Genomic DNA, 23,589 nt, shown 5'->3' on the forward strand with positions numbered 1-23,589 from the left:
TCAAAGTCTCATCAGAAGCCTCAGGCCCTGGGGCATAAAAGTCGTACCGAATATGCAGAGCAGCCATGATATCAAGAACCAACTGCTGGAGAAACAAATAGAAACAAATGGAAACAATACCCTCCCCAGGGTCAGGAATTGTCCTGGACAGGGGTGTTGGTGGAGTTAACTGGTGTCTGGTGTTGACTATAGGATTCAGATTAAGGAAATGTAACACCATGACATCTAAGCACGCAAGGCAATAATAGCAAAAGTGAATGTGAATGAGCAAAATGTTGTATTTTCTATGACCTTAGAAATTCTGTCTCCATTTTATGGATGAATATTCAGTGGTACTTATTTTCCCCATCCCTCTCCCAGACAGAATCCTAAACATACTGAAAGATAACACTTGAGACTAAAGGTCCTTTATGTAATTTCATTTAAACAGCCCTTTGAGGGAGGTGCTCTTATACCCTTTTAATAGATAAGAGGCTGAAGGAGGAACTTAAATTTTTCACCCATGTTCTCACAGTTTATGTGTCTAAAGCAATATTGGAATTCAAGTAGTACTGATGCCAAGACCAGCACCTCCCAGGGAATGTTCACTGTTTAATATTACCTGTTGAAGTGCATGTAAATATATAATGATTTAAATGCAAAACCACCACTCACACTGATTTTTTTTCCCTCAATATTATTTTATTTTTCCAAAAACATGTAAAGACAGTTTTCAGCACTCATTTTGATAAAACTTTATATTCCAATTTTTTCCCTCCCTTCCTTACCTCTTCTCTCTCCCAAATAGAAAGCAATTTGATATAGAAAGCACTCCTTTTAAACATATTTACATATTTGTTGTGCTATCTCACAGTATTGTGATCTGTTAATCTGACCTGTGTTTTTTCAGCCACTAAATCCCATAATCTTATGGTTGTGTAATGATCTGTGGTTCTGCAGCTTTGACACTTTACTGTATCCACTGTGTTTGTATGCCAGCCTGCATTATTTTCCCTGTGTCTCTTATAACCACAACAATCAGGATATTCTATCCAACCTTAAGATTATCATCCCCAATCACTTTTTTGTTCTCTGTAGGTAAAAACTGATTGATCACTATTTCTATTCAATATCTTAACATAATCCAGTTAATTAGCAAAAAATTATAGCCACCCCTAAGGACACAGAAGACAATCATGTGGTGGTCTCCCATCTCTTTAATCACATTTTCCTGCCAAAAGTTTGGTCCTATTCAAGATTAGCCTCTGAGGAATGAATACTTCTTCCAGATCTTGAGCATAATGCTTAGAAATGAAAAATAATTCTAGGAACTGTTCAGTTCTGCACACATATATTGTATCCAAGATCTACTGTAACCTATTTAACATGTATAGGACTGTGTGCCATCTGGGGGAGGGGGTGGAGGGAGGGAGGGGAAAAATCGGAACAGAAGTGAGCGCAAGGGATAATGTTGCAAAAACTTACCCTGGCCTGGATTCTGGCAATAAAAAGTTATTTAAAAAAATAATAATAATTCTAGGTCACACATAACCTAGTTTGTCATCTTCAATCATGATGTTGGGGCTGAAGTTTGACATGTTGGTGCAGGAAGCTCCATTATGACAGCTAGACAGAGTAGGAAGGGAAAGGAGGAAAGGAGAGGAGATGATTAGGAAGAAGAGGAAATGGAGTCACTGCCCAGGTAAGCAAAGGAGCTCCTGTGAGGTTACTTACAGAGAGGATTAGAATCAGAATTACTAGGTTGAAATAGCAATATGGGCCTGGGCAGTGGCCACTGGCTTTCTTTGCCTGCAAAATCAGGGAGTATTAGTTAATGATTTCCCTTTTATCTAATAATCAGAATGTTCTCTCCTCTTTCACTCCTTAATAACTAGATTCTGGGAGGAGGATCACTTTTCTCTGTATTTTTTCTCTGTAGCTTTTCTCTGGATTATCTCAAATATAGCTTGTAGATTGAGAAAGTGAAGACAACTACATGCCTTTTTCTAGGCGATGGAATAGGAAAGGAAAGAAATCGAGGATGGATCATTTGAGGATAAGGTAGAGACAAGTGATGTCAAAATTTGAACAAAATTATGTGGGAAATGTCATGGCAAAAAGGAAGAAAATATAACAATTATTTTTCTATTGCTATTGTGTGGGATGGGTGCTAGACCCTTTTCTCTAATTAACTAACCAGAGACATCTTCAGGTACAAAGAGAAAGCATTTATTTAGTCCCTGCAGGGAGAGGCCCAAGCACACCTGGGAGACATCTCAGTTCCCAACATGTGCTCGTCAACCTGACAAGCTGGAAGCAGAACACCTGGTTAAATAGCAAAAGAGCCTTTTCATTGGATAGACTAAAAGGAAGTAACCATCATTGACCAACGGTCACCAGTGCTGTCTGCTTCCTGTGGGTCCATGTTGCTTTCTGCCACTGATCTATGGTTTAGAGACCTTGGAGGCCTAGAGATCATGTACCTTCCTGTACCTCGTCCAGCTCTGCAGACCTCTGGGACTAGGGATCACGTGACTTGGGTCTAGTCTCAAAAGACTTCTTGAGAAGACTTCACCCAGTCAGTCCCATTCACTTAAAGGCCGTTAAGTGGAACAAGTAAATAGATCACTGGGCCTGAAGTCAGGAAGATGGAGTTCAAATCTGACTTCAGACGTCTTACCTGTAGGAATCTGGGCAACTGATTTCACCCTGTTTGCCTTAGTATCTCATTTATAAAATGAACCCAAGAATATGGCAAACTACTTCAATATCTTTGCCAAGAAAATCCCAACTGGGGTTATGATGAAGAGTCAGACATGACTGAACAACAACAACAAATGCTGGCTTTCATTCATGATCACACTGACTTGGGATCCCCAGTTGTCATTTACCAAATGACATTTTCTATCCCACAATGGTAAGGGACTGCTTCCTTAACATCTAACAACATGACGATGGAGTTGCTACTGTTATCCCCATTTTCTAGTTAAAGGAACTGAGGCAGAGTTTAAGGAATATGGCTAGGGTCCTAGAACTAGTAAATATTTGAGACTTGAATAGTAGTATTTTTTCTTTCCAGCACCTTGTACTCTAAATTAAATGTGACTGAAACTGCCAATCAGTTGTATTGACACGTCCAAATTAGATTTATAAACCTCAAAACTTTTAAATACTTTCCTTTTCTTGATATATCTTCACTCCATTCCCAGTTTTAAAGTAGCATTCAGAGTAAACAGAACAGACAAATATTTGAATGATCAGCCATATTTTGAAATATCTTATGTTTTCAGAGAAAATGGCCAAAAAATATTTACAAGAATAGTAGTCTTGTTAAAGTAAATTTTTATTGATATATTTTTTTCATAATTAGAATTTTTCCCAGTATATCTCCCCTATCCTCTAGATAAGGATGATAGAGAGCCATTCCACATAAAAATAAAATTTGTTGCAAAGCTAAAAAATGGAAAGGGGAAAAAAAAATCAGCAGAAATAATCAACACATTCAAAATATCTGCAAACATATTTAATGTTCCATACCAATTGTCCTTCCACCTCTATAAAGAAATGGAGTAAAAGTGCCTTCTCATATTTCTTCTTTGGGTCCTTGTTTGTTCATATAAAATGGCAGTGGTATCTTGATAAATTCCTTCTCCAAGAAGAATAAAGAGAGCAACAGGTGAGAAAAGCTTCTTCAGACTTGATGGAAAGGCAGATCTGGAAACAGGCATTTTTCACAAGTCACTTGCAAAGCTTGTTAGGGCCTTGGTTAGTAGTTAAGAGTAGAGTTCAGAAACCAGTAGTTAAGAGTAGAGTTCAGAAACCAATCATTATCAGTCGATTTGTACAAATCTGGGGATACATGCATGGATTTCATGGTTGCATTCCAAGCACTATGTATGCTTCTAGAGGGTGCTGGGAGTAAATGCCATAGGATCAGAAAAATGGCGTACACCATGACAGCCAGCATCAAAACGAAAAGAAGTCTGGCTATGTAGTAGCAAAGGCTGCACTGGGTTTCTGGGAGTGATGGGGTGGAATTTACCACCTCAGAGCAGTTCAGTGTTTGGTTTTCTTCATATACCACTGTCAGAGTCCAAGTGTCTTTTGTTTCTGGTTGAAGGGTATCCATTGAAATGAGCTAGATTTGGGCTCAAGTCCTCGGAGAGATGTGTCTGATCCAGAGGCAATGATTTTTATTGCACCAATTATACCTGTAGAAGGAAAAATTAATGTCAAAGTAGCTTTGATTTGCCAAAATGGCAATAGGGACCCAGGCACTTGCATTTCACCCCAGTACTATTTTGGCTGTTGCACTATCTTTAAGAGGAGGTTCCATCTTAATTATTTCCCTTTTATCTTATTCCACCATGTATACCTGGACTCTGTGAAACTGGCAAGATTAAAGAAACAAATTCATAAGGCAACTGGGTGGGGCAGTAGATAGAGAGTGACATCTGGAGTCAGAAAGACCAGAGTTCAAATCCAGCCACAGACACTACTAGCTATGTTATCTTGGGAAAATTATTTAACTTTGTTGGCCTCCGTTTTCTCGTGTATAAAATTATTTGGAGAAGGAAATAATGTTGTGTCACAGTTCCCTTTTATTGTCCTGCTTCAGTTTCCCTAAATTGTCCTGCCTCAGTTTCCCCAGTTGTTCTGCCTCAATCCCCTTAGTTGCAAACCCCACCTCTGGTTCATTAAGACTGATATAATTCAGGGCTACTCGCCCTACGGTTATAAATTGTAAATTGTCAATGTGTAAATTCAAGATAAGTTCAGAGGGGGAGTTCAGACTTCCTGGCTCCTAACTCCTCCTAAATCATCAAGAATTTATGGTCCTACCCCTCACCCTGTCAGAATCAGATTGATAGTCCGTTATGCTCTCAGTGCTCTGACTCTGCCCCTGCCTGAGGCTACCCCTGTAGTTGAGTTGTGTGTATATATACTTCATGGGAAGCACAATCTTTCCCTCCCAGAAATCCAAATAAAATATTAAAAATTCTAATCTCTATCTTGCCTCAGTTTCTCTGGCATTACAATAACAAACTACTGCCGATCGAAAACTCCAGTCTTATTCATGTCCCTCTTTCCACCTTGCTATAGTAGAGACTGAGATCTTCCCTTTGGGAAAGGTCACTTTCTTAGTTGACAGGTATTTCCTAACTGCCAATTAGAAGAGATTCTCTATTCTATAATATCTAGTTTCTATATTTTCTCTTGGATACCTTCTCTGATTTCTGTTTGGATACTAATTTGAATAAATGGATTTTCTTGATTAAATGCTGTGTGTGTCCATTGTGGAACTGGTAGATGGGAAAAGGATTAAGCCTGGATATAACTTGGGGTCCTTTCTCTCCTCTCTACAATAATAAGACAGTGATCAGAAGTTAGATAGAAACTTAACCCACTGCCTGGCATATAGTAAGCACTTAAAAGGGGCCTCCTGACTGCTGGTCTGCCTACTGAGTCTACAGATAGAACATGCCAAGGAAAGCAATTGGTACTGGATCACTCCAGTGCTTTTGGATACTGGCTCAGAACTTTCCCATGAATTCAACTACATCCAATCTCCTCAGCCAAGTCAGTTCATACCAATGCATCACCCGCATCCTCCCCTTGACAGTCCTCCCCTTGAGTTGCTCTGATCTGACTTTAATACCAGCCCAACCTGAAGACTTATTGCTAGTCTCCAAGTATCACCACGTTTGATCCTGACAATCTGCCTGAAATAGGTTATTACAATTATTGAAATGTCTGAATTTACAGATGAGCAAACTAAAGTTTAGATAGAATAAGAACTTGACCATGGTCATGATCAAGTCACAGGCTTTGGTGCAAACCCCTCAAAGTCCCCTTAAAGCCCAGCTCTCTCTCCCAGATCTGCAAGAAAAGAGGCATTTCCCCAGAAGTAAACCTACCTTTGATATCTTGCTGGATTCCTCAGTAAGGAGCACAGATTTGGCTGGAGCCCAGGCTTTGAGGAGCTATTTTTCAACCTGAACCAGTACTGGCCTTTTATATTCCTTTTCTTCCCAAGGTGTGAATTCCAACTTCAACAGTATTGGTATAGTAGAGAAATCCCTTTGTTCTCCCTAACCAATCACCATCCCTCAATACTAAATTAGCTCTTCACTTAGCTCCTCATTTAATTATGTTACTTCTGAAACTCTAAAGAGCAGAAACAATGAAAAAAAGAGTTTATATTCCAGAGGAATTAACCATTTCCTAAGCACCTACTAAGTATGGATTACTTAAAGAGAGGCTCCAATCTTGGCAATGAAGAGACTTGACTAACTCTGTGATCCTGGCCAAATTACTTACTTTTTGTTTCTCTTAATTTTAAAATGAGAATAACAACAGAACCTATTTTAAGCAGAGCTGTTATGAAAATGAAATGGGATCATACTTTTAAAGTGCTTAGTACAGTGCTGGCATGTAATAGATGCTCAATAAATCAAGCTGTTGGGGCCACCTCTTCTACTGGGAAAAGATGCAAGACCCAGGAAACTTATTCTTACCAATGGGGAACACTCATGAACTAAGGGAGGTACTGATGACTTTGCCTGATCCGTCCTATTACCTATTCCCCCTCAGTTGGAGCAGCCACCACAGCAGGAATGGAAAAGACCATTTTCATTGAGCTTTGAAAGTGGGAGCTTTAAGATTAGATGCAGCTGGGGAAAGTCGGTTGGCCTTGTGCTAGGGCTGATCAGAGAAGTTTATTGTAACATCCAAGGTAAAAGCAATTTGAAAGCAATCAGGTCATGATTCAAAGAACCTATTACTTTTATAGACAACTATTCATCAGGAGAGCAAGACAATCCCGATAGGCACACATTTCCAAAGGAGATAGCCTACTGTCGTCTCAGCGATTAATTTACAATGACATTTTTAAAGGGAACCAAAGCACATGCTGCTGTCCTTTCCTAGACTCTTTCATGTACAGACTGCCCTATGTTTAGATTTGCAATTGGATTTGCAAGCATTTTGGCCACCCCTTATTAGAAGGATGTCACATACAGCTAGGAAAAAAGATTTTGGAAATCATGGTTCACTCAAAGTAACTTGGCAGTACTATTACCTCTGTACCCCAGTAAATGGTTATTATTCCTTGCCGTTGTCAGGTTGCACTGGTCCATGACTGGGCTCTTCAACTATCATGTCCCTGATTATGGGGCCCACCACTTATCTCTATATAACTACCTATATATCTATATCTTATATATCTTTTCCCCCTCATTTGCCTCAAAATCTTTTCTGTAGTTACATGACTTCCCACTGTCAGATGCTACTTGCACCCAGATGTTTCAACTTGCCCCTCCAAATATAGGATGAATAATTTTTGCCCAGTGTAAGGTCCTCAGCAGAGCAGCTAGGTAACGTGGTAGATAGAGCACTGGGCCTGGAGTCAGGAAGATTTATGTTCTCCAGTTCAAATCTGGTCTTAGATACTTAGTAGTTGTGTAACACTGAGCAAGTCGTTTCACCTTGTTTGCCTCAGTTTCTCACTTGTAAAATGAGCTGGAGAAGGAAATAGCAAATCATTTCAGAATCTATGCCAAGAAAACCCCAAATGGGGTTATGTAGAGTCAAACTAAAAAAAAAGGCTAAACAAGAACAATCTCTAATATTAGAAAAGCAGCTCTGTTTGCTGGAAAATAAATGAAGAGGTGGTCTGAGAGGACTCAACTCCTGAGTACTTCATCATGGGTCCTCGTGGGGGAGGGAGAAAGGAAATCATGTGAGTGAAAAGGATCTGAAAAATGATTCAATCTGATCTTCATCTCTGTATCTTTCCTCTTTCTCAACCTTATCCTAGTATTATCCTATTATCACTTAAATCCAGTTTACTAGCAAATCATGACATCAGCTTGGTCCTCTTTAAGAAGGAAGGACAATCAACTTTATGAATAGGGACTACCTCACTGAAAATCAAACAGTTTGCTGTGAACAAGGAGAACTTTATTGATATATTTTGTATTTTTTCACCATTAGAGTTATTCCCAGTTCTTCCCAAATCCTCTCCCAGAGGACCATTTCATATAACAATATTTATTACAGTGAGGGGTATGGGGGGTGGGGGGAAGGGAAGAGGGAAAAATCAATAAAATTGATCAATACATTGAAAAAAAAACTGCAAAAATATGCCATGTACTGTTAGAATCCTTACAAAGTGATAAGTCTGTTGCCTAATTTAGCATGGTACTTAGCAAATCCTCTAGCTCACTAATGTATTTAAGTACTCATTGGAGTTCACACTTTGGGGAGATTCACAAGTCAGTATTCAGTATGAGATTCACAAGTCAGAAACTCACATTCCCACTCTCTCAGAGGAGTCAACCTTTGAGTTCACACCTTTAAAAGAGCATAAAAAGGAGCTGAGTTAGTGAAGTGAGTCTGTTCAGAAGAAGCCCTGTCTCGGAGGCAGAACCAGATTCATTCATTCCATCTCACACCACCGTGGTGGCAGGCTCTCCTCCTTTGCTTCTCCACTGAAAGATAGGCCTCTAACAAAGCTATCTGGGCCCAAGGAAAGAAGACAAGGCTTGGAAGGATAAAATAAACGTTTGGATTTTATCAGCTGGCTGCGTTTGAAGTGATTAGTACTTGGAACAGAAAGCAAGGCTGCCTCCAGAAAACCTCCCCAAGAAACCAGTTCCCACAGAGAACCATCATATATTATACAAAAGAGAACACTACAATGCACCACCCCCATGTACCTCTGCAAAGGGAGACAGTTGAGAATGTTTTCTTACATCTCTATGCTTGTTACTTGCAATTACATTTGCTCTTGATTTCTTGCCATTTGCTTTGTCATAAAGTAGTACTAAAGCTTGCCTCAAGAAGAGTAGGCCCAACAGCCTGGGTGGCTTCTCTATATAGCTGATTTCCCTTGACCAGTTCTCCCTTAAGGAAAGGGAATACAAAAAGAGAAATGGGTGTGAATCCCAGGATCTATCCATCTCCCAAAGTACTGGAAGTTAATCTTCAAAGGAATCACACTAACAACTCTAAAAAGCAAAAGCAGGCTGTATTATTTCTATCCATGGCTTCCTGGGTTTACTTCCGTCATTAGGAAGTGGCAGCAGATTTCCCTCAGTTCAATCCACATTGGAAAATCTGAGCTTCCCAGTTGGGAAACTCCCAGTAGGACTTCAGGGATGAGGGTGAGATAAATATGACCTCAGGGGCAGACTCATGGTGACCAAAAGAAGGTACCTGGTCATTCTTGTTGCTGGTGAAGTCTGCCTTGGTTGAGGTGGTGTCTGGTCAAGTAGACACTATTTACGGTGGAATCTCTGGGCTAGTGACTAATTATTCCTACTGGGTGTTGAATTGTGAGCTGGCAAGGGAAGTCATAGGACTGAGGAACTCTCATTTCTGGGATCTATGTTGGTGTGGCAAATGCAATTAACAGGTATGGAGTAGTTCCAACTAGAGGAGCTATGGTGATATCGTAAGAACAAATTCCTCCTCCCTCCCCCCACATTTTTTTCTTTTTGTATCTATTTATGTGAGCTGGCATGAAGGGGATGGGCTACCCACCACTGTGGTTTTTGACACTGGCATATTTCCCATTTATACAAAATTAATCATAAAAATACAATTAGTTCAAACATACAACTTTATTTAATGATAAAAAAAGCACAAGAATAATTATAACATCACAGATACACAAGATAAGGGAAATATCTGGATCACATTCCCATACTATAGCTTGGGGAAAAGGGAGCATACACAGAGAAATCTAGCAGAGTCACATAAATGATGACAATTCATGTGTATAGGACAATTTACAGCTCTGGAACTGTAGGTGTATAGATGCATTTGTGCTACTAAACAATGCTTCGATGCTAATGACTCTTATGGCTCTTCCCTCCCCCCCAACAGTTTTTCTGCTAGGCAAATCAGTATATCTTCTGCTTTTAAATTGTTGAAGCAGTGACAATTTCTCTTAACCTTGCAATTACTTTAAACCAGTGCTCAGTATTATTATACTAATAAAGTGACAAGAATTTCCCTTAAATCAGTCAGCTACCAAGTTCCTCAGGATGGATCCCATGGACAATACAGACAAGCCCAACCATCTCTCTCAAGTGGATTCTGAATCATTCAATCAGATCTCATCATCATATTATTAGAAAAATCAATTTAAAAAGATGAGTTGGCCGAGTTGCTGCATGGACTCCATCATCTTGGATCTACTCCCTCAATTAATTTTCAAAAGGTTTTATTTAACAAGTTTAACTTGATACAACACGCCTAAAAGGAAATTCCAGCAGTGAGATTTAATCAATGTCTCACAAATTGATATAAATACCAAGAACAAAAGTCCTACAATATTTATATTGTTTCTCAAAATTGTCCTCATTGTCTTAAAAAAAACCAAAAACAACTTTAAATGAGTCTCATAGGATGATAAAGGAAACAAATTACTGTGTTACATATTTCTCTTTTGAATCACACAGTTCTTTATTTGGCAGAGTTAGAAATTCAGGAGATGTCCATCAATTGGGGGACGGCTGAAGAAGCTGTGGCATATTATGTTGTAAGAAATGAGGAACAGGAGCGTTTAAAAAACAAACAAAAAAGACATAAAATGATGCAAAGTGAAGTAAGCAAAATGAAGGCATATGGGACAAAGATCACCAATTCAAATAATGAAAATTTCTCAAGGTGAAAACAAAGGAATTTTATTATGATCTTTTGAGCGTCCCTCCTAACAAGCAGTCAGGCAAGGAAAAGCAAATTACAGAAGGAAAGCAACAAATTATATACCCCTAACTTGGAAATCTCCCACCCTTCACTGGCTTCCAATCCCAGTCAGGGGGGAAGGGCAGGCTCACAATCTAAACTATCCTAGATACAAAGAATAAGGAAACAGAAATTAACTAATACAAACTCATAAAAGCATTCATAACCTTATTTGGTATAACTCCTGCTGATGTGGCAAAGTCTCACAATAGCATTCAGGGGAGGGGGACTTGGAGTACCTGTTTTCTCTTAAGTCAGATGATTTTTGATAAATGAAACTGAGGCCTAGGATTTAAACAAATTTATTCTAATAAATCTGAGAAACTTCACCTATCACACTTAAAGGAACATCATACACAGTAACAGCAATATTGTATGATCATCTACTGTGAATGACTTGGCTATTTTCAGCTATCCAATGATCCAAGACAACAGTGAAGGACTTATGATTAAAATTGCTGTTAGTCTTTAAAGAATGAATTGATAGTCTGAATGAAGATCAAAGTATACTTTTTAAACTTTATGGTTTTTTTGGTATTTTTTTTTTTTTGTTGTTGAGTCATTTCAGTCATGTCTCCCTCTTTCTGATATTTTTAAATTTTGCAACATGGCTAACGTGGAAATATGCGCTGCCTGTCTGCACATGTATAATCTATAAAACATTAGTTTCCTTCTCAATGGGGGTGCAGGGAAGGAGGAAAGGATGTAGAGATTTCAGAACTCAAAATTTTAAAAATCAAATATTAACAATTTTTTTTACATGTAATTGAGAAAATAAACAATTTTTTTTTTTTTTTTTTTTTTTTTTTTTTTTAATAAGCATGTCTCCCAAAATGCATTTTAGCATTCCTGGTAGTCTGGCATAAGAATAACATTTAACAAAACTGAGATGTCTTTAACCTCAATACTCAATCACAATCATAAAACAAATTACCTTGAGAAAAATGGATTTTTTTTCTTAGCACTTATAATCTTTATTCAGTTTATTACATCATGAATGTTTTCTTGTGTTCTAAAAATTTCAAACTTGAAGTTTTAAAAAACAATTCTGATGCCAGTCACAGTAAGCATAAACCATAAGCTTGTATTGCAAAACATCATTTTTCTTTGTTTTTTTTTGTTTTTTTGTTTTTTTTTTGTTTTTTTAAAGGTTGACTGAGTTAGTAATCGGGGTACATTACTGATTCACTTCCCATACTGGACATGCCTGTTATTTCTTCCATTCTATCCATTCCCACAGAAACAGAGCTCCCCCAATTGTTGTAGCTGTTGTTCATCTCTCCTTGGTTTTCTATGCAATATGTGGTTGAAAAATTGGAGTTTTCCTGTAAAACTTGATCACTTTTGCTCATGCTGATCTGCCCATCGTAGGCTCCTCCAGAAGCCTCATTCAGCTCCTGACCAGATGGACTGCCATAACCAGGCAGGTTTGACAAGCCCATGCCCCCCATCATTTGGGGATCATAAACACCACTGTCTGCTGCTGCTACAGAATTGAGGAAGAGTTCTATGTATCTGTGCTGCATATTTGCTTTGTCTTTTGACATGGCTGCCACAGCATCTTCGTGAGTAGCGAACTCCACATCCGCTTCTCCAGTCACTCTGCCATCAGCTCCAACCTCAATGTAAGCTCCCACAGGTTTGAGTGGTGAGAAAAAGTCATAGATATCCTTTTCAGTAGCTTTGTAAGGTAGCCCTCTCATGTGCACAAAGTGGCCCGCAGGACTCTGGAAGGTAGACCAGCCGGATCCGTAGCTGTCGCCAGACACGGCTAAAAAGTACCTGGGGTCTCTCCCAAAGTGATAGTCATTACTGTATCCAACGTAGTCTTCGTAGCCTCCGTACATGATTTCGTGGGCACCGTACCTCATTCCCTCAAGCCCCGCTCCTCTCCCGAGGCTGCCATAGTATCTGCCGGTCGGAGGTCTATCGTAAGGGCCCGGACGCTGCCTCACCATTTTCTTCTGAGGCAGATCATAATGAGTGTGAACTTCTGCTTGGCTGCTTTTGAAGATTTCAATGTACCTGTGGCCCATTCTCTCCTTGTGTTTCTTTAAGGCCTTTTCAGCAATCTCTTGTGAAGCAAACTGCACGAAGGCTTCCCCGCTGTTCCTCCCTCGGAAGTCTACCTGCAGCATTATTCCATTCGGCATGATTTCTAACCCTGAAAAAAACTGAACGATGTCTTCCTTGTTGCAGTTAAATGGGAGCCCTCTAAGGCGCACGTAGCCATCGCCTGCAGGGTCAGGACTATTGGGAGCAGTGCGCTTCAGGGTCCAATCCATCTCCACAGCGTTGGACCTGAACACTTCCACGTATCTGTGCGCCATGGTCTCTCTGTGTTTTTTCAGAGCCAGTTCGACCTCTTCTTCAGACTCGAGCTCCACAAATGCCTCTCCACTTGGTCTCCCCTCTCTGGTATAGATGAAGTGAATTCCTGCCACCCCATTTCGAATTCTGCAGCCTGAGAAGAAGTGTTGGACATCACTGGCCGAGCACGACCAAGGCAAGCCCCTGACCTTCACCACAAAGCTGCCTTCTGCTTTGATGCTCAGCATCGTCTCGTCTAGTCAGCAGCAGCTTGAGAAGTGACCGTCTTGATACTTGACTTCAGTGTTTCTGCAAAGAAAATCTCATTTTTTTTAGTTGACTCTTCAGAGTTCTCTAAATAAATCATCATATCCTTTTTAACTATTTTCTCAACTTCTTTTTCTTATATTATCAATTCATCTAGAATTTCTAGCACTATAATATAGTAGTGGTGCTAACAGGTTGTTTTTTCCCTGAATCTTGTCAAGGCTTTATGTTCCTTTTACAATAAAGCTGGCTCTTGGTTTTGGAAAGCTAGTGACTATTACATTAAGGAAAGATCCACATATTCCTTTGTTTTTGTGTGTATGTGTGTGTGGGGGGGGGGAGGGGGAAGAAAGGGAGAGAGAGGAAAAGAAAGGAGAGGGGAGAGAGGGAGGGAAAAACTACAGAATACATCTGAAGTTTCTGAAATTTATGTCAGTTCAAGGAGAAAAGGGAATTGACTCTTCTGTCATCTATTACCACTAAACCTGACCCATTCTTTTTTGCTACCTGTCTCAGGGTGTTCAGTGTTACTCTTACTTTCTTAGACTAGATTTGGGGGCAAAAAAGGCAGTTGTCTGAACCTGCCTGAACCTACAGAATACTATACCTTTGCTACTATGGAGGATTTTTTGGTCCAAAAATTTCTTTCTTAGAAAGGAGGAAGTATTCAGTTAACCCAAAGATACTCTATGATTGTTGAAAGGACTGACCTATTCCACAAAAACTGATGAAAGGATTTTGAAAATCATGTTAGCAAACGTTTGATTTAAAGCACCATCTCACAATATATACCACAGTAAGATCTAAGTGGATAGAAGAACTATAAGAAAATCACATCCTAAATAATTTTGAAGTCTAAAGGAGATTCCTTTCAGAAGGGTGGAGAAAGGGATTATGAACAAATAAGAAACAATCATCATGATAAAAATGGCCAACTCTGATGATGGAAAATGGAAGTTTTGGGATGAGAATAACTAGAATTTATATAGTACTCTAAAAGTTTGCAAAGCACTTGACAAATATGATTTCATTTTTATAGTTACAATTACACTGAGAAGTATGTGTTATCATTATCTCCATTTTACAGTTGAGGAAACAGGCATAGACAGAGGGGTTAAAGTGACTTACCTGGGATAGTACAGCTAGTAAGTGTCTGAGGTCAGATTGGAATTCAGTTCTTCTTGACTCCCAAGTACAATGCTTTATCCACACCAAGCTGCACAAAGAAAAATCAATGCAGTTAAATTTAGAAGTAAAACAATTACCTGAAAGACACCTCCCCCCCTCCTCCCCCACTCTTTGGCTGTTTGGAAGATTCTCTGATGAGTGTCTGATATTTAAGATAAATATAGGATTGTTTCAAATATATAAGAATAAGTGTCATTCCCCATTGATATATATATATATATGTAATTCTCAAAAGTAGAAATCCAAATAATCAATAGTCATATATTAAAAAACATTTTCCACATCACCAGTAGAGAAATCCAAATTAACATATTAAGATTTCAGCTCAGAGTCAACTGATTAGCAAGGATAACAATAAAGATAAATGACAATAGCTGGAGGAGTTGCATGCAGGAAAATAGACTACTGGTTGAATTATGAACTGGTCTAGCTATTCTGAAAAGCAATTTGAAACTATATGCCAAGTCATCAAACTGTACATAGTTTTTGGCCCAATTGTATCACTGGCATATATGCTACAGAGATAAAAGAAAAAAAGGATTCATCCATCCATCCATCCATACACACTCACTTGCACACAGACACATGTATACATAGATATTGCTTTTTGCTACAGCAAAACCCAGAAAGAAAATCAAAGCTTATGAGGAATGACTAAAAAAAAATGACATATGAAATGGAATGGAATATTATTATAATGTAAGAAATGATGAAAGGAATAGATTCAGAGAAACTTGTAGAGACTTAAAGTGAACTGATACAGGGCAAAGTGAGCAGAAGCAAGAAAATAAATATTGTTACAAAAATCTGGCAGATTTGAGAAGTACAATTAATGCAATAAGTATTCATGACTCAAAACTACCAATGATGAAGCAAGCAACCCATAACTTGATAAGAGAGGTGGAGGACATGAAAAGGAGATTGAGACATGTATTTATGGAAATGGCCAATCTAAATTCACTTTGCTGAATTTTGCTTATTTGTTCTACTAAGAAAACTAGGAAAAAGTGGACTAGAGCAAGATGCCAAATCAAAAAAACAAAACAAAACAAAAAAAAAACCACAAACAAACACCATTTCTAAATAAACCATTATATTAACTTTGAAAAGTTCTTCCAAATAAAACATTACCAGAGTCCAACTCCAGTGAATACTAACATTGTGAATCTGAAATGATTATCAGAGGCCAGGCAAAAGATATGCTTTGCAATCTCCATTTATTAATCTGAGAGCCAGGGTTGATATACTCTTTAAACGTGTTACATTAACACTAGCTACCTTCAAGTGATTCCATATAGGGTTGATATATTGTAGGGTTAATATATAAACCATACATTTCAGTATCTACCTTAACTATCAATCCCAAGGTACTTATGGAAACAGTTGTAAATAGCAGAAATTATCATACCAACCTTAAGTATTTGCCTCAAGTATGTCTTTAATTCATTGTTAAGGGGTAAATAGTAGAGCTGAAATGCCCTATTCCTGTCACATGCACTCTCCATCAAGATTATCCTAAATTTATCTCAAGTACGTCTTTAATTCATTGTTAGGGAGATAGTGAGCCAAAGCTTTGAAATGCTCCCCCTCACAAAGAGCAGGTCTCAAATAATAGCTGATCCTTGCTGTTAAGGACTTGTTCAATACTGGCCCTCTACAAAACATTAAATTATCTTTAAAACTATTTATTTTCTTAACTTCTTTTTCTTATATTTCTAGCACTATAATGTAGTAATGGAGAAAGAAAAGGAAAAAAAAACAAGGACCTTCTAGCATCTCACACAATAGAAAATAAAAGTTGCAAGAGATACAAACAGTACGGCTGTGAAACTCATATGCACAATTTATTATATAGTTTTGAAAAGAAAACTTAATTAAATGGAGATTTTTTGTTTCATATATAATCTTTCACTATTCTTTGTACATAGAAATGAATGTGTTTGTCAATGTTTGTAAAATTCAGAATAGCAAAAAAGGTTGTAGCTGAAATCTAGATCTTTCAGATCAAAGAAAAAATAGTGCTAATGTCTGGAAAGAAAGAGTTCAAGTACCAAGAACCTACAAGCAGGATTATGGAAGACTTTGATACACCCAATTGGATATGTGGAGTGAGGAGTGACTTTTCCTGGCACTTCCTCCAAGCCAGTAATGCTCTCTTTTCTTGCCTCTGGGCTTCAATCAAGGTTCAACTCAAATATCTACTTTCTAGAACAGGTCTTTATCATCACTCCTTGCCCTGTCCCTATGTGATTGTCCATCATTTACATACCAGATATTTTCTATATAAATAGTTGTTTGCAGGCTCTCTCATTTCTATCAGAATATGAGCCCCTTGAGAGCAGGTACTATGTTTTGGCCTTTCTTTGTATGCCTATAAATTAGCATAAATGGTTTTTAGCAAGATAGGACTTTAGTAAATCCTTATTGACTGATTGCCTACTGTATGCCTACATAGGTATTACCAAGCAAAGCAATAGCTACTGGATCCCATCTCACAACCTCCTCCAGAATTCAGCTGCAGCCTATCTCATTAGCCAAGATAGTTCAGACCATCACGGCCAGGGATCTGTGTCAAGACATCACTCCCCTTGTGAGTGAGCATGATCTAGTATTAATACCCAGCTAACCACATGACAAACAACCCATTTCTGTATTATTCCATTTGATACTTACAGTGAGTTCAAATATTAAAGTATTAAAATCCCTGTTTTACAGATGACAAAACTGAGCGTTAAGGGCAGAATAAGTAATGACCATATTTATGGAGCTATAACCATGTCACAGGCCCTGATTCAAACCCCATAGCTGTAACTGATTCCAAGTATAAATAGGCCATCTTTCAGTTTTTACAGATTTGAAAGAAAGAGCTATTTCCCCAGGAGAAATCTTACCTTTTCTATCCTGCTAGGAGGCTTCCTGGTCAGGAACACAGCTCCAGCTGGAGTGTAGGCTCTGAGCAGAGATTTGGAAAACTGACCCAGTCCTGGGGCTTTTATATGCTCTCAAGTGTCTCCTCCCCTTTCCTATTCACATTAAAAAGGTATGAATTGCCAGTCTCATAATGAGTGAGTGTACAGTAGTCCTTCACAAAGGACCACCTCTCAGGGCTTGGCCATCTTACAGGCTCTAAGCTCCAACTCATTTAGTTACATTTACCACATTTGCCACTTTCTGAGTACCACATGGTGTTCACACCTCAGAAACACTGAGGAGGAAATTTACAAACCCCTTCCACCCCCCGGCCCTACTATCAGACCTTATTAGCTTAGTAGGTGGAAAGACAAAGGGAGGTTCCAGTCTTTATTACAGCGAAGAGATATTTTTAATGAATATTCATATATTTCTGGAAGGTCTGACAACAAAATCCCAGCATCTTAAGTAAGCCAACCAGGGAGCAAGCTTCATTTTTTTTCTGCTCTTTGCGATAGACAATTATTACATACCAGAAGGGAGTCAAAACATCCTCAGTAGCCACAGTCTCTGGAATAGAGAAGTCAGAGGAGTTATTTAGTGCAGCCTTGACTTCCAGAAATAAGGCACTAAAGGAACAAACAGAAAGAGAGTCTCAGCCTCCAGTATCAGGAATAGCTGAGGTAGATAAAAGTAGAAAGCTGAATTTCTAAAATAGAGTACAGAATTTAAACTAAGGAAAGGAAATACCTTGAAGGATAGATATGTAGGGAAATACCTAGAAATAATGTGAATGGGAATGAAGGTATACCTTCTAATAAGTGCAACAACCATTCCAAGCCTGATGAATGGGGCATGTTTTTGCCTCATGTTTTTCATTCATACTCATAAGTATAACATTTAATGTCTATTTAGGATTTGCTAAGGGCCCTTTATTTCACCTGTACTTAAGAAACTTGTGAAGTAGGTAAAATTTTTTCCTATTTTAAGGCTGGGGGAATAAGCTAAGGAAGTTAATTAACTCAAGTATCTGGCCCTGTTTTTCACAAGTAGTAATTTTCTGAAGCAGAATTAGAATTCACATGTTCCTGAGACCAAGCACTCTATCACTATCTATCTACATGCCTCAAATCTTCTCTGCTTTTCTTGTTAATTTTTTTCATATATTTTTAATTTTTAAAAATTCATTGTTCATTTATTTTTAACATTTTTCTCTTTTTAAAATCCTGAGTTCCAAATTCTCTCCCTCTCAACCTTTCTCAAATCAAACTGCAGGTTAGTAATATGATATCAATTATATATATGCAAAACACATATGAAATATATTAGTCATAGCTTTTAAAAAGCAAGAAAAATAAAGCAAGAAAATTGTACCTAAATTTGCACTCAGAATTTATTACTTCTCTCTGGAGATGAACAGTATTATTTCTTCATGAATCTTTTAGAATTATATATTAAATTATTGTATTGATTAGTGATTGTCTTTCAGTTGTTCATCATTACAGTAATGCTGTGACTGTGTATAGTGTTCTGTTTCTACTCACTTCACTTTGCATCAGTTCATATATAACCTTCCTGGAATTTTTTTAAACTATCCTGCTTGTCATTTCTTATTACATAACAATATTCCATAATAATTATATACCCCAACTTGTTTAGCCATTTCCCAATTGATTTCCAATACTTTGCCACTAAAAAAAAAATATTATTATTTCTTTTTATATATAGGCTTTTTCCCCCCCTGCTTTTCTTTTCTGGGTTAAAGGGTATATACACAGTTTTATAGCCTTTTAGGCTTAATTCCAAAATATTTTCCAGAATTGTTAGACCAGTTGAGAATTCCACCAACAGTTTATTATTGTATTTATTTTCCCCTTACATCTTCTAGTATTTGTTACTTCTCATGGTGTGTGGTGGCTCCTCAGAATTGTTATAATTTGTATTTCTCTTAATGGCAAATTATAGCATTTTCTCATATGACTACAGATAGCTTTAGTTTCTGCTTCTGAAAACTGGTTCTCATATCCTTTGACCATTAATCAATTGAGGAATAGCTCTTATTTTTGTAAATTTGACTCAGTTTTATACTCAGTGTATATTGAGAAAAACAGGTCTTTATTTGAAAAACTTACTGTAAAAAGATTTGATAAATCCGTTCGTCATTTATGATACTTTTAACAAAACGTTTTTTCCTGATTGCCTTTTAATTAGATCTATTTTTGCTTTTGCTTTGTCTGAGATCATATTGCTATTCCTGACTTTTTTTTTGTAATTTAAAAAATTCTATTTTTTTCCCCTCCAATTACATGTAAAATTAAAAAAAAATTTTTTTTTTCCAATTTTGATCTCCAAAGATTTTCTCTTACTCCCCCTTTCCCTCTGAGAAAGCAATTTTACATCGGTTATACAAATGTAGTCATGCAATATACATTTCCATATAAGAAAACACAAACACAAACACCCCCCATGAAAGAATCTATATAAAAAAAACCATCTTCCATCTTTGTTAGCATTCTAGTGCTTGCCCAAGTGAGCTTCAGTAACTTGGTTAAAAGTAGTGAATATCAGATTAAAGTTTGAGGCCCACTATGATTCATGTTAAATATGAAACTGATTAATGCTTATTGAAATAGAGCAGGGTTATAAATGAATTATTTCTCACCTACTTTCGATGGGACAGACAATGAGGAAATGTGCTAAGTTGCTGATTAGGGAAGTGAATAAATTTCTTACAAAACATCACTTTTTATCAATATATCACCCTGTGAGAAATGGCTCGGATGGAGAAAACCTAATTTGGGCGATGAAAACTTGGCTTAAATAATCTCATTCTCTCTCAAGATTGTGGGAGTGGGGAGGATTACGAGATCTAAAGAATGGGACTTAATGAACAAGGTCAAATTAGAGGAAAAGCGAATTTTAGGTTCCTCGGCTTAGAAGAAGGAAGAATCGGGGCATAATTCCGATTTCGGCAAAATTAAATTGGGAAGTGGTAGCACATGGCCCGAGAGCCAGGAAACCTGGATTCTAGTTTCCGCTGTGCCGCGGATTAAAAAAAAAAAAAAAAAAAAAAAAAAAAAGATTCTCTAAAATCCAGCAGTTCCAAAACTAAACTCCTCCTAAAGATCACCTCCTGTAAAATATAAAAATCCCTTCCGGCTCTAACCTCATTTTTGCAGTCAGAACTTGAGTCCCAGAGTGGTTGAGTTTGTGAGTCCTTTTCTCCTGTGTCACTTCATTCTGCAGGCGGCAAGAAAACAGGAAGTCATTCAAATGCGATTCTCTCCTCCTATTTGATACTTTGGGAGACTTCGTCGGGGAGAATGATCTTTGGCTCAGGAAAGATAGAACAAAAATGGTGAGAAAGGAGTGGGAAAGGAGATAAATGAGGAAACGAGAGAGTACCAGCTGTCCCCGGGGAACTTAAGTTGCCGGACTCGGAGGAGCCACTTCCCGGCAAAGAACTAGTCGAGGTGATTCCAGACTCCTGCTTAGTGAACTCTGGAAGATCTCGGCAAATGGGAGAGGAGTCGGAAGACCCACACAAGTGAAAGTAGCCCGGACCGGAAGTGGGGCTTAGGGAGCGAGCAGCTTGGGGCCGGGCACGGAAGTGGGTCGGGGAAACGGGGCTGGGCTAGCCGTGTGCCCAGGCCGGGACCGCACGACCATTCATCGGCCCCCGGGGCTGTGGAATCACTGAATAAATTGCGGGCCGAAGCGGCAAAAGATTCCCTGTGCGTGGTGGAGCCGGCGCAGCGACTTCCGTCCTTCGCCCCACCCACCGACCCTCACCGAAGCCAGTGATCTTGAGTCAGGTGGAACCCACCGCGACGGAGGAACTCCGTAGGAGCCAATGAACGGAGAGAGGCGGGGGCGGGGCCTTCGAGCTTGCCCTCTGTTCGCCTAGAGCGGTTGGACTGTTTTTTCCTCCTGGCAGGCCTCTCTCTCCCCCTCTTCCTCTCTATCCTCTCACTCGGTGGTTCGCAAACTTTGGCTCTCGCCGGCTTTGCGCCGTTAAAGATTGCCGTCCGGATTTAAAAAAAAGAGGGTTGTGCATGTGGGTCATACTTAGAGATGTTTCACTGTATTAGAAATAAAGACTGCGTTTGGATTTGTAGGCCCTCCTCCCAAAGGCTTGCAGAGACGCGCAGGATTTCTGGGCCACCCCGCCAGAACGCCCGGTCTCGCTCCCCCGGCCCCCTTCCCGAGCGTGCCCTTTAATGTTGAGGGCCCTTTTCCAGTTGGACGTTATTTTGCGTATTTATCACGCTTTCTCCATCATCCTTCAGCAGCCAAGCCGATTTTCCCAAAGCAGTCTCTCCTATCTTATCCCCCTCGCTTCTCAGTAAACTGGTAGCTTTCTGCTACCTCCGGCCCTGGCTTTCCTGGTCTCCTTCAAGTTCCCCCTGGAAACCCTTCCCAGAAAGATTTCCCCAATCCCTGTCAGTTCTCAAGATTTCCAATTTTATTCATTTTTTTTAATCCTGTTTTTACATGCTGTTCCTGAAGATTGTGGGGTACTAAAGTGTGACTGTTCCCTTTCTTTGCCACCAAAGATTTAGCACAGTTCCTGACCCGTAGCTCTTTAAAATGCTCACTCCAGACTGTTTTCCCCAGTGTTTTTTTTTTTTTTTTTTTTTATTAATAATTACAATTGGAAATTATTTTTTTGGTAATTTATACTGGCTTTTTATCATGCGCTGTGTTATGGAGTTGCTTTATTTCTGATCATTACGACCTTTATTCAAAATTTATGGATATCCTCCAAACTATTTAGGTTATCCTTATGAAGTGCCCCTTTGTTAATTCTATAGGTATAACGATTCTTCTGTAAGTCAACTCTTGGGAGTATAGTATTTTTATTTCATTGGCCCAGCATTTAAACATTGCATTTATTTGACTTACATATTTATTTAAGTCGCTCTTTTTTTTTTAAACCTTCATCAATTTACATTTAGTATCAAATTTTCATATACATTTTCATATACAAAGTGGAGAAAATTAAGAGGATTGTAGATTAAATCATAGGTCTCTATTATATTTGCATTTTTCTTTTAAGAGTATATTCCAGAGGCAGCTAAGAGGCCTAGTAGAGTCAGGGAGACCCGAGTTCAGATTTAGCCTTCTTAATACTTATTTGCTGTGTGTTCTAGCTGTGTGAACCTTAGAAAACTCAGAAGGTGGAAGGAAAAGTTTGTTACACTAGGGTGAAAGTCAGTTTGTAACCCATACTTCTAGTGGGAGCAGCGGCATCAGCATCAGCAGCATTTGTGGGCTCTCATTCCAGAGATGGTGAGGGAAATCAGACAACTGTTTAGAGAGAGATTACAGGGGACCTTTTGCTAGTACCGATTACACTATGTTTGTGTGTGTGTGTGTGTGTGTGTGTGTATATATATAAACTATACACAGTTCTGGTTCACAGTTCCAGAATAAAAGAAGGGTTAATCACAAGGGAGCAGGGGCCCTGGTCAAAGTAACAAAACAACAAAGGACTAGGACTTGTGGATAAAGGGAACCAGGGGCCCTTTCAGGGTAAAGAGCAGAGCACAGACCAGGAAAGCAGTTATTCCATATCTCCCTATATTTTATCACCTTCTTTCAAAGTACTAAAAACTTGCAGACCTCCAAAACTAGCTCTAAAGTATCAAAATATTTTGGAGCTACCTTGTTTTCTTGAGGTAAGACCCAATAAGGAGACTATATCCTGAATTTGGCATAACAATGATCCTTTGTGCTCTGGATGATTTCCTCTGGCAAAGTTTATTTCTTTGACCAGCACCAGGTGTTCAATGAGGGATTTAGCTCCCCCTATTTCCCAGGGCCATCCATTACATATTCACAATTCCAGTTCCTTGTAACTGCTAGGTACTATATTTCTGTTTCTATCACTGAACTGTGGTTCTGTACCTATAGAATAATCATTGCCCCCAAACTTGAGACAGTGTTGAGAAGAGTTGAGTCCACAGGATCAAATAACACCAGTATTGTTCCAAGGTTAACCATAAGATCTGTCTTGAGCCCTAAGAAATATTGTGTTGTGATCCCACACCTTTCATGTATATAAATGGTCCCATCTGTAGCAATATTAAGCCCTCTTTCTTGGGGAGAGAGACTTCCATTTGCAAATGTCATGTTCCTCATTCTAAAATTAATTAAATTCTTGTTTGGGCCCTAACT

General features: G+C 38.7%; 1 protein-coding gene across 5 annotated transcripts; it reads right to left on the reverse strand.

Annotated features, from left to right (window-relative positions):
• Positions 1–9,586: 9,586 nt before the first annotated feature.
• On the reverse strand, positions 9,587–21,289 carry LOC100916549 (heterogeneous nuclear ribonucleoprotein H). 5 transcript variants are annotated; one of them, XM_031962053.1, is made up of 6 exons: positions 21,202–21,289; positions 20,576–20,649; positions 17,943–18,038; positions 17,391–17,522; positions 14,440–14,527; positions 9,587–13,353 (listed from the first exon to the last, which is right to left on the reverse strand). In XM_031962053.1, the coding sequence occupies exon 6, from the start codon at positions 13,290–13,292 to the stop codon at positions 11,895–11,897; it is 1,398 nt and encodes a 465-aa protein (XP_031817913.1). In that variant the 5' UTR covers positions 13,293–13,353; positions 14,440–14,527; positions 17,391–17,522; positions 17,943–18,038; positions 20,576–20,649; positions 21,202–21,289; the 3' UTR covers positions 9,587–11,894. The 5 variants fall into 5 exon arrangements, with proteins under 5 accessions (XP_031817913.1, XP_031817910.1, XP_031817909.1 ...); XM_031962050.1 differs by lacking the exon at positions 21,202–21,289 and adding an exon at positions 20,815–21,195 and having other exon boundaries at positions 17,943–17,979; XM_031962049.1 differs by lacking the exon at positions 21,202–21,289 and adding an exon at positions 20,815–21,195.
• Between the last annotated feature and the right edge of the window lie 2,300 nt (positions 21,290–23,589).

The sequence above is a fragment of the Sarcophilus harrisii genome, chromosome 3 (genome assembly GCF_902635505.1).
Source record: "Sarcophilus harrisii chromosome 3, mSarHar1.11, whole genome shotgun sequence".
Classification (NCBI taxonomy): Eukaryota; Metazoa; Chordata; class Mammalia; order Dasyuromorphia; family Dasyuridae; genus Sarcophilus; species Sarcophilus harrisii.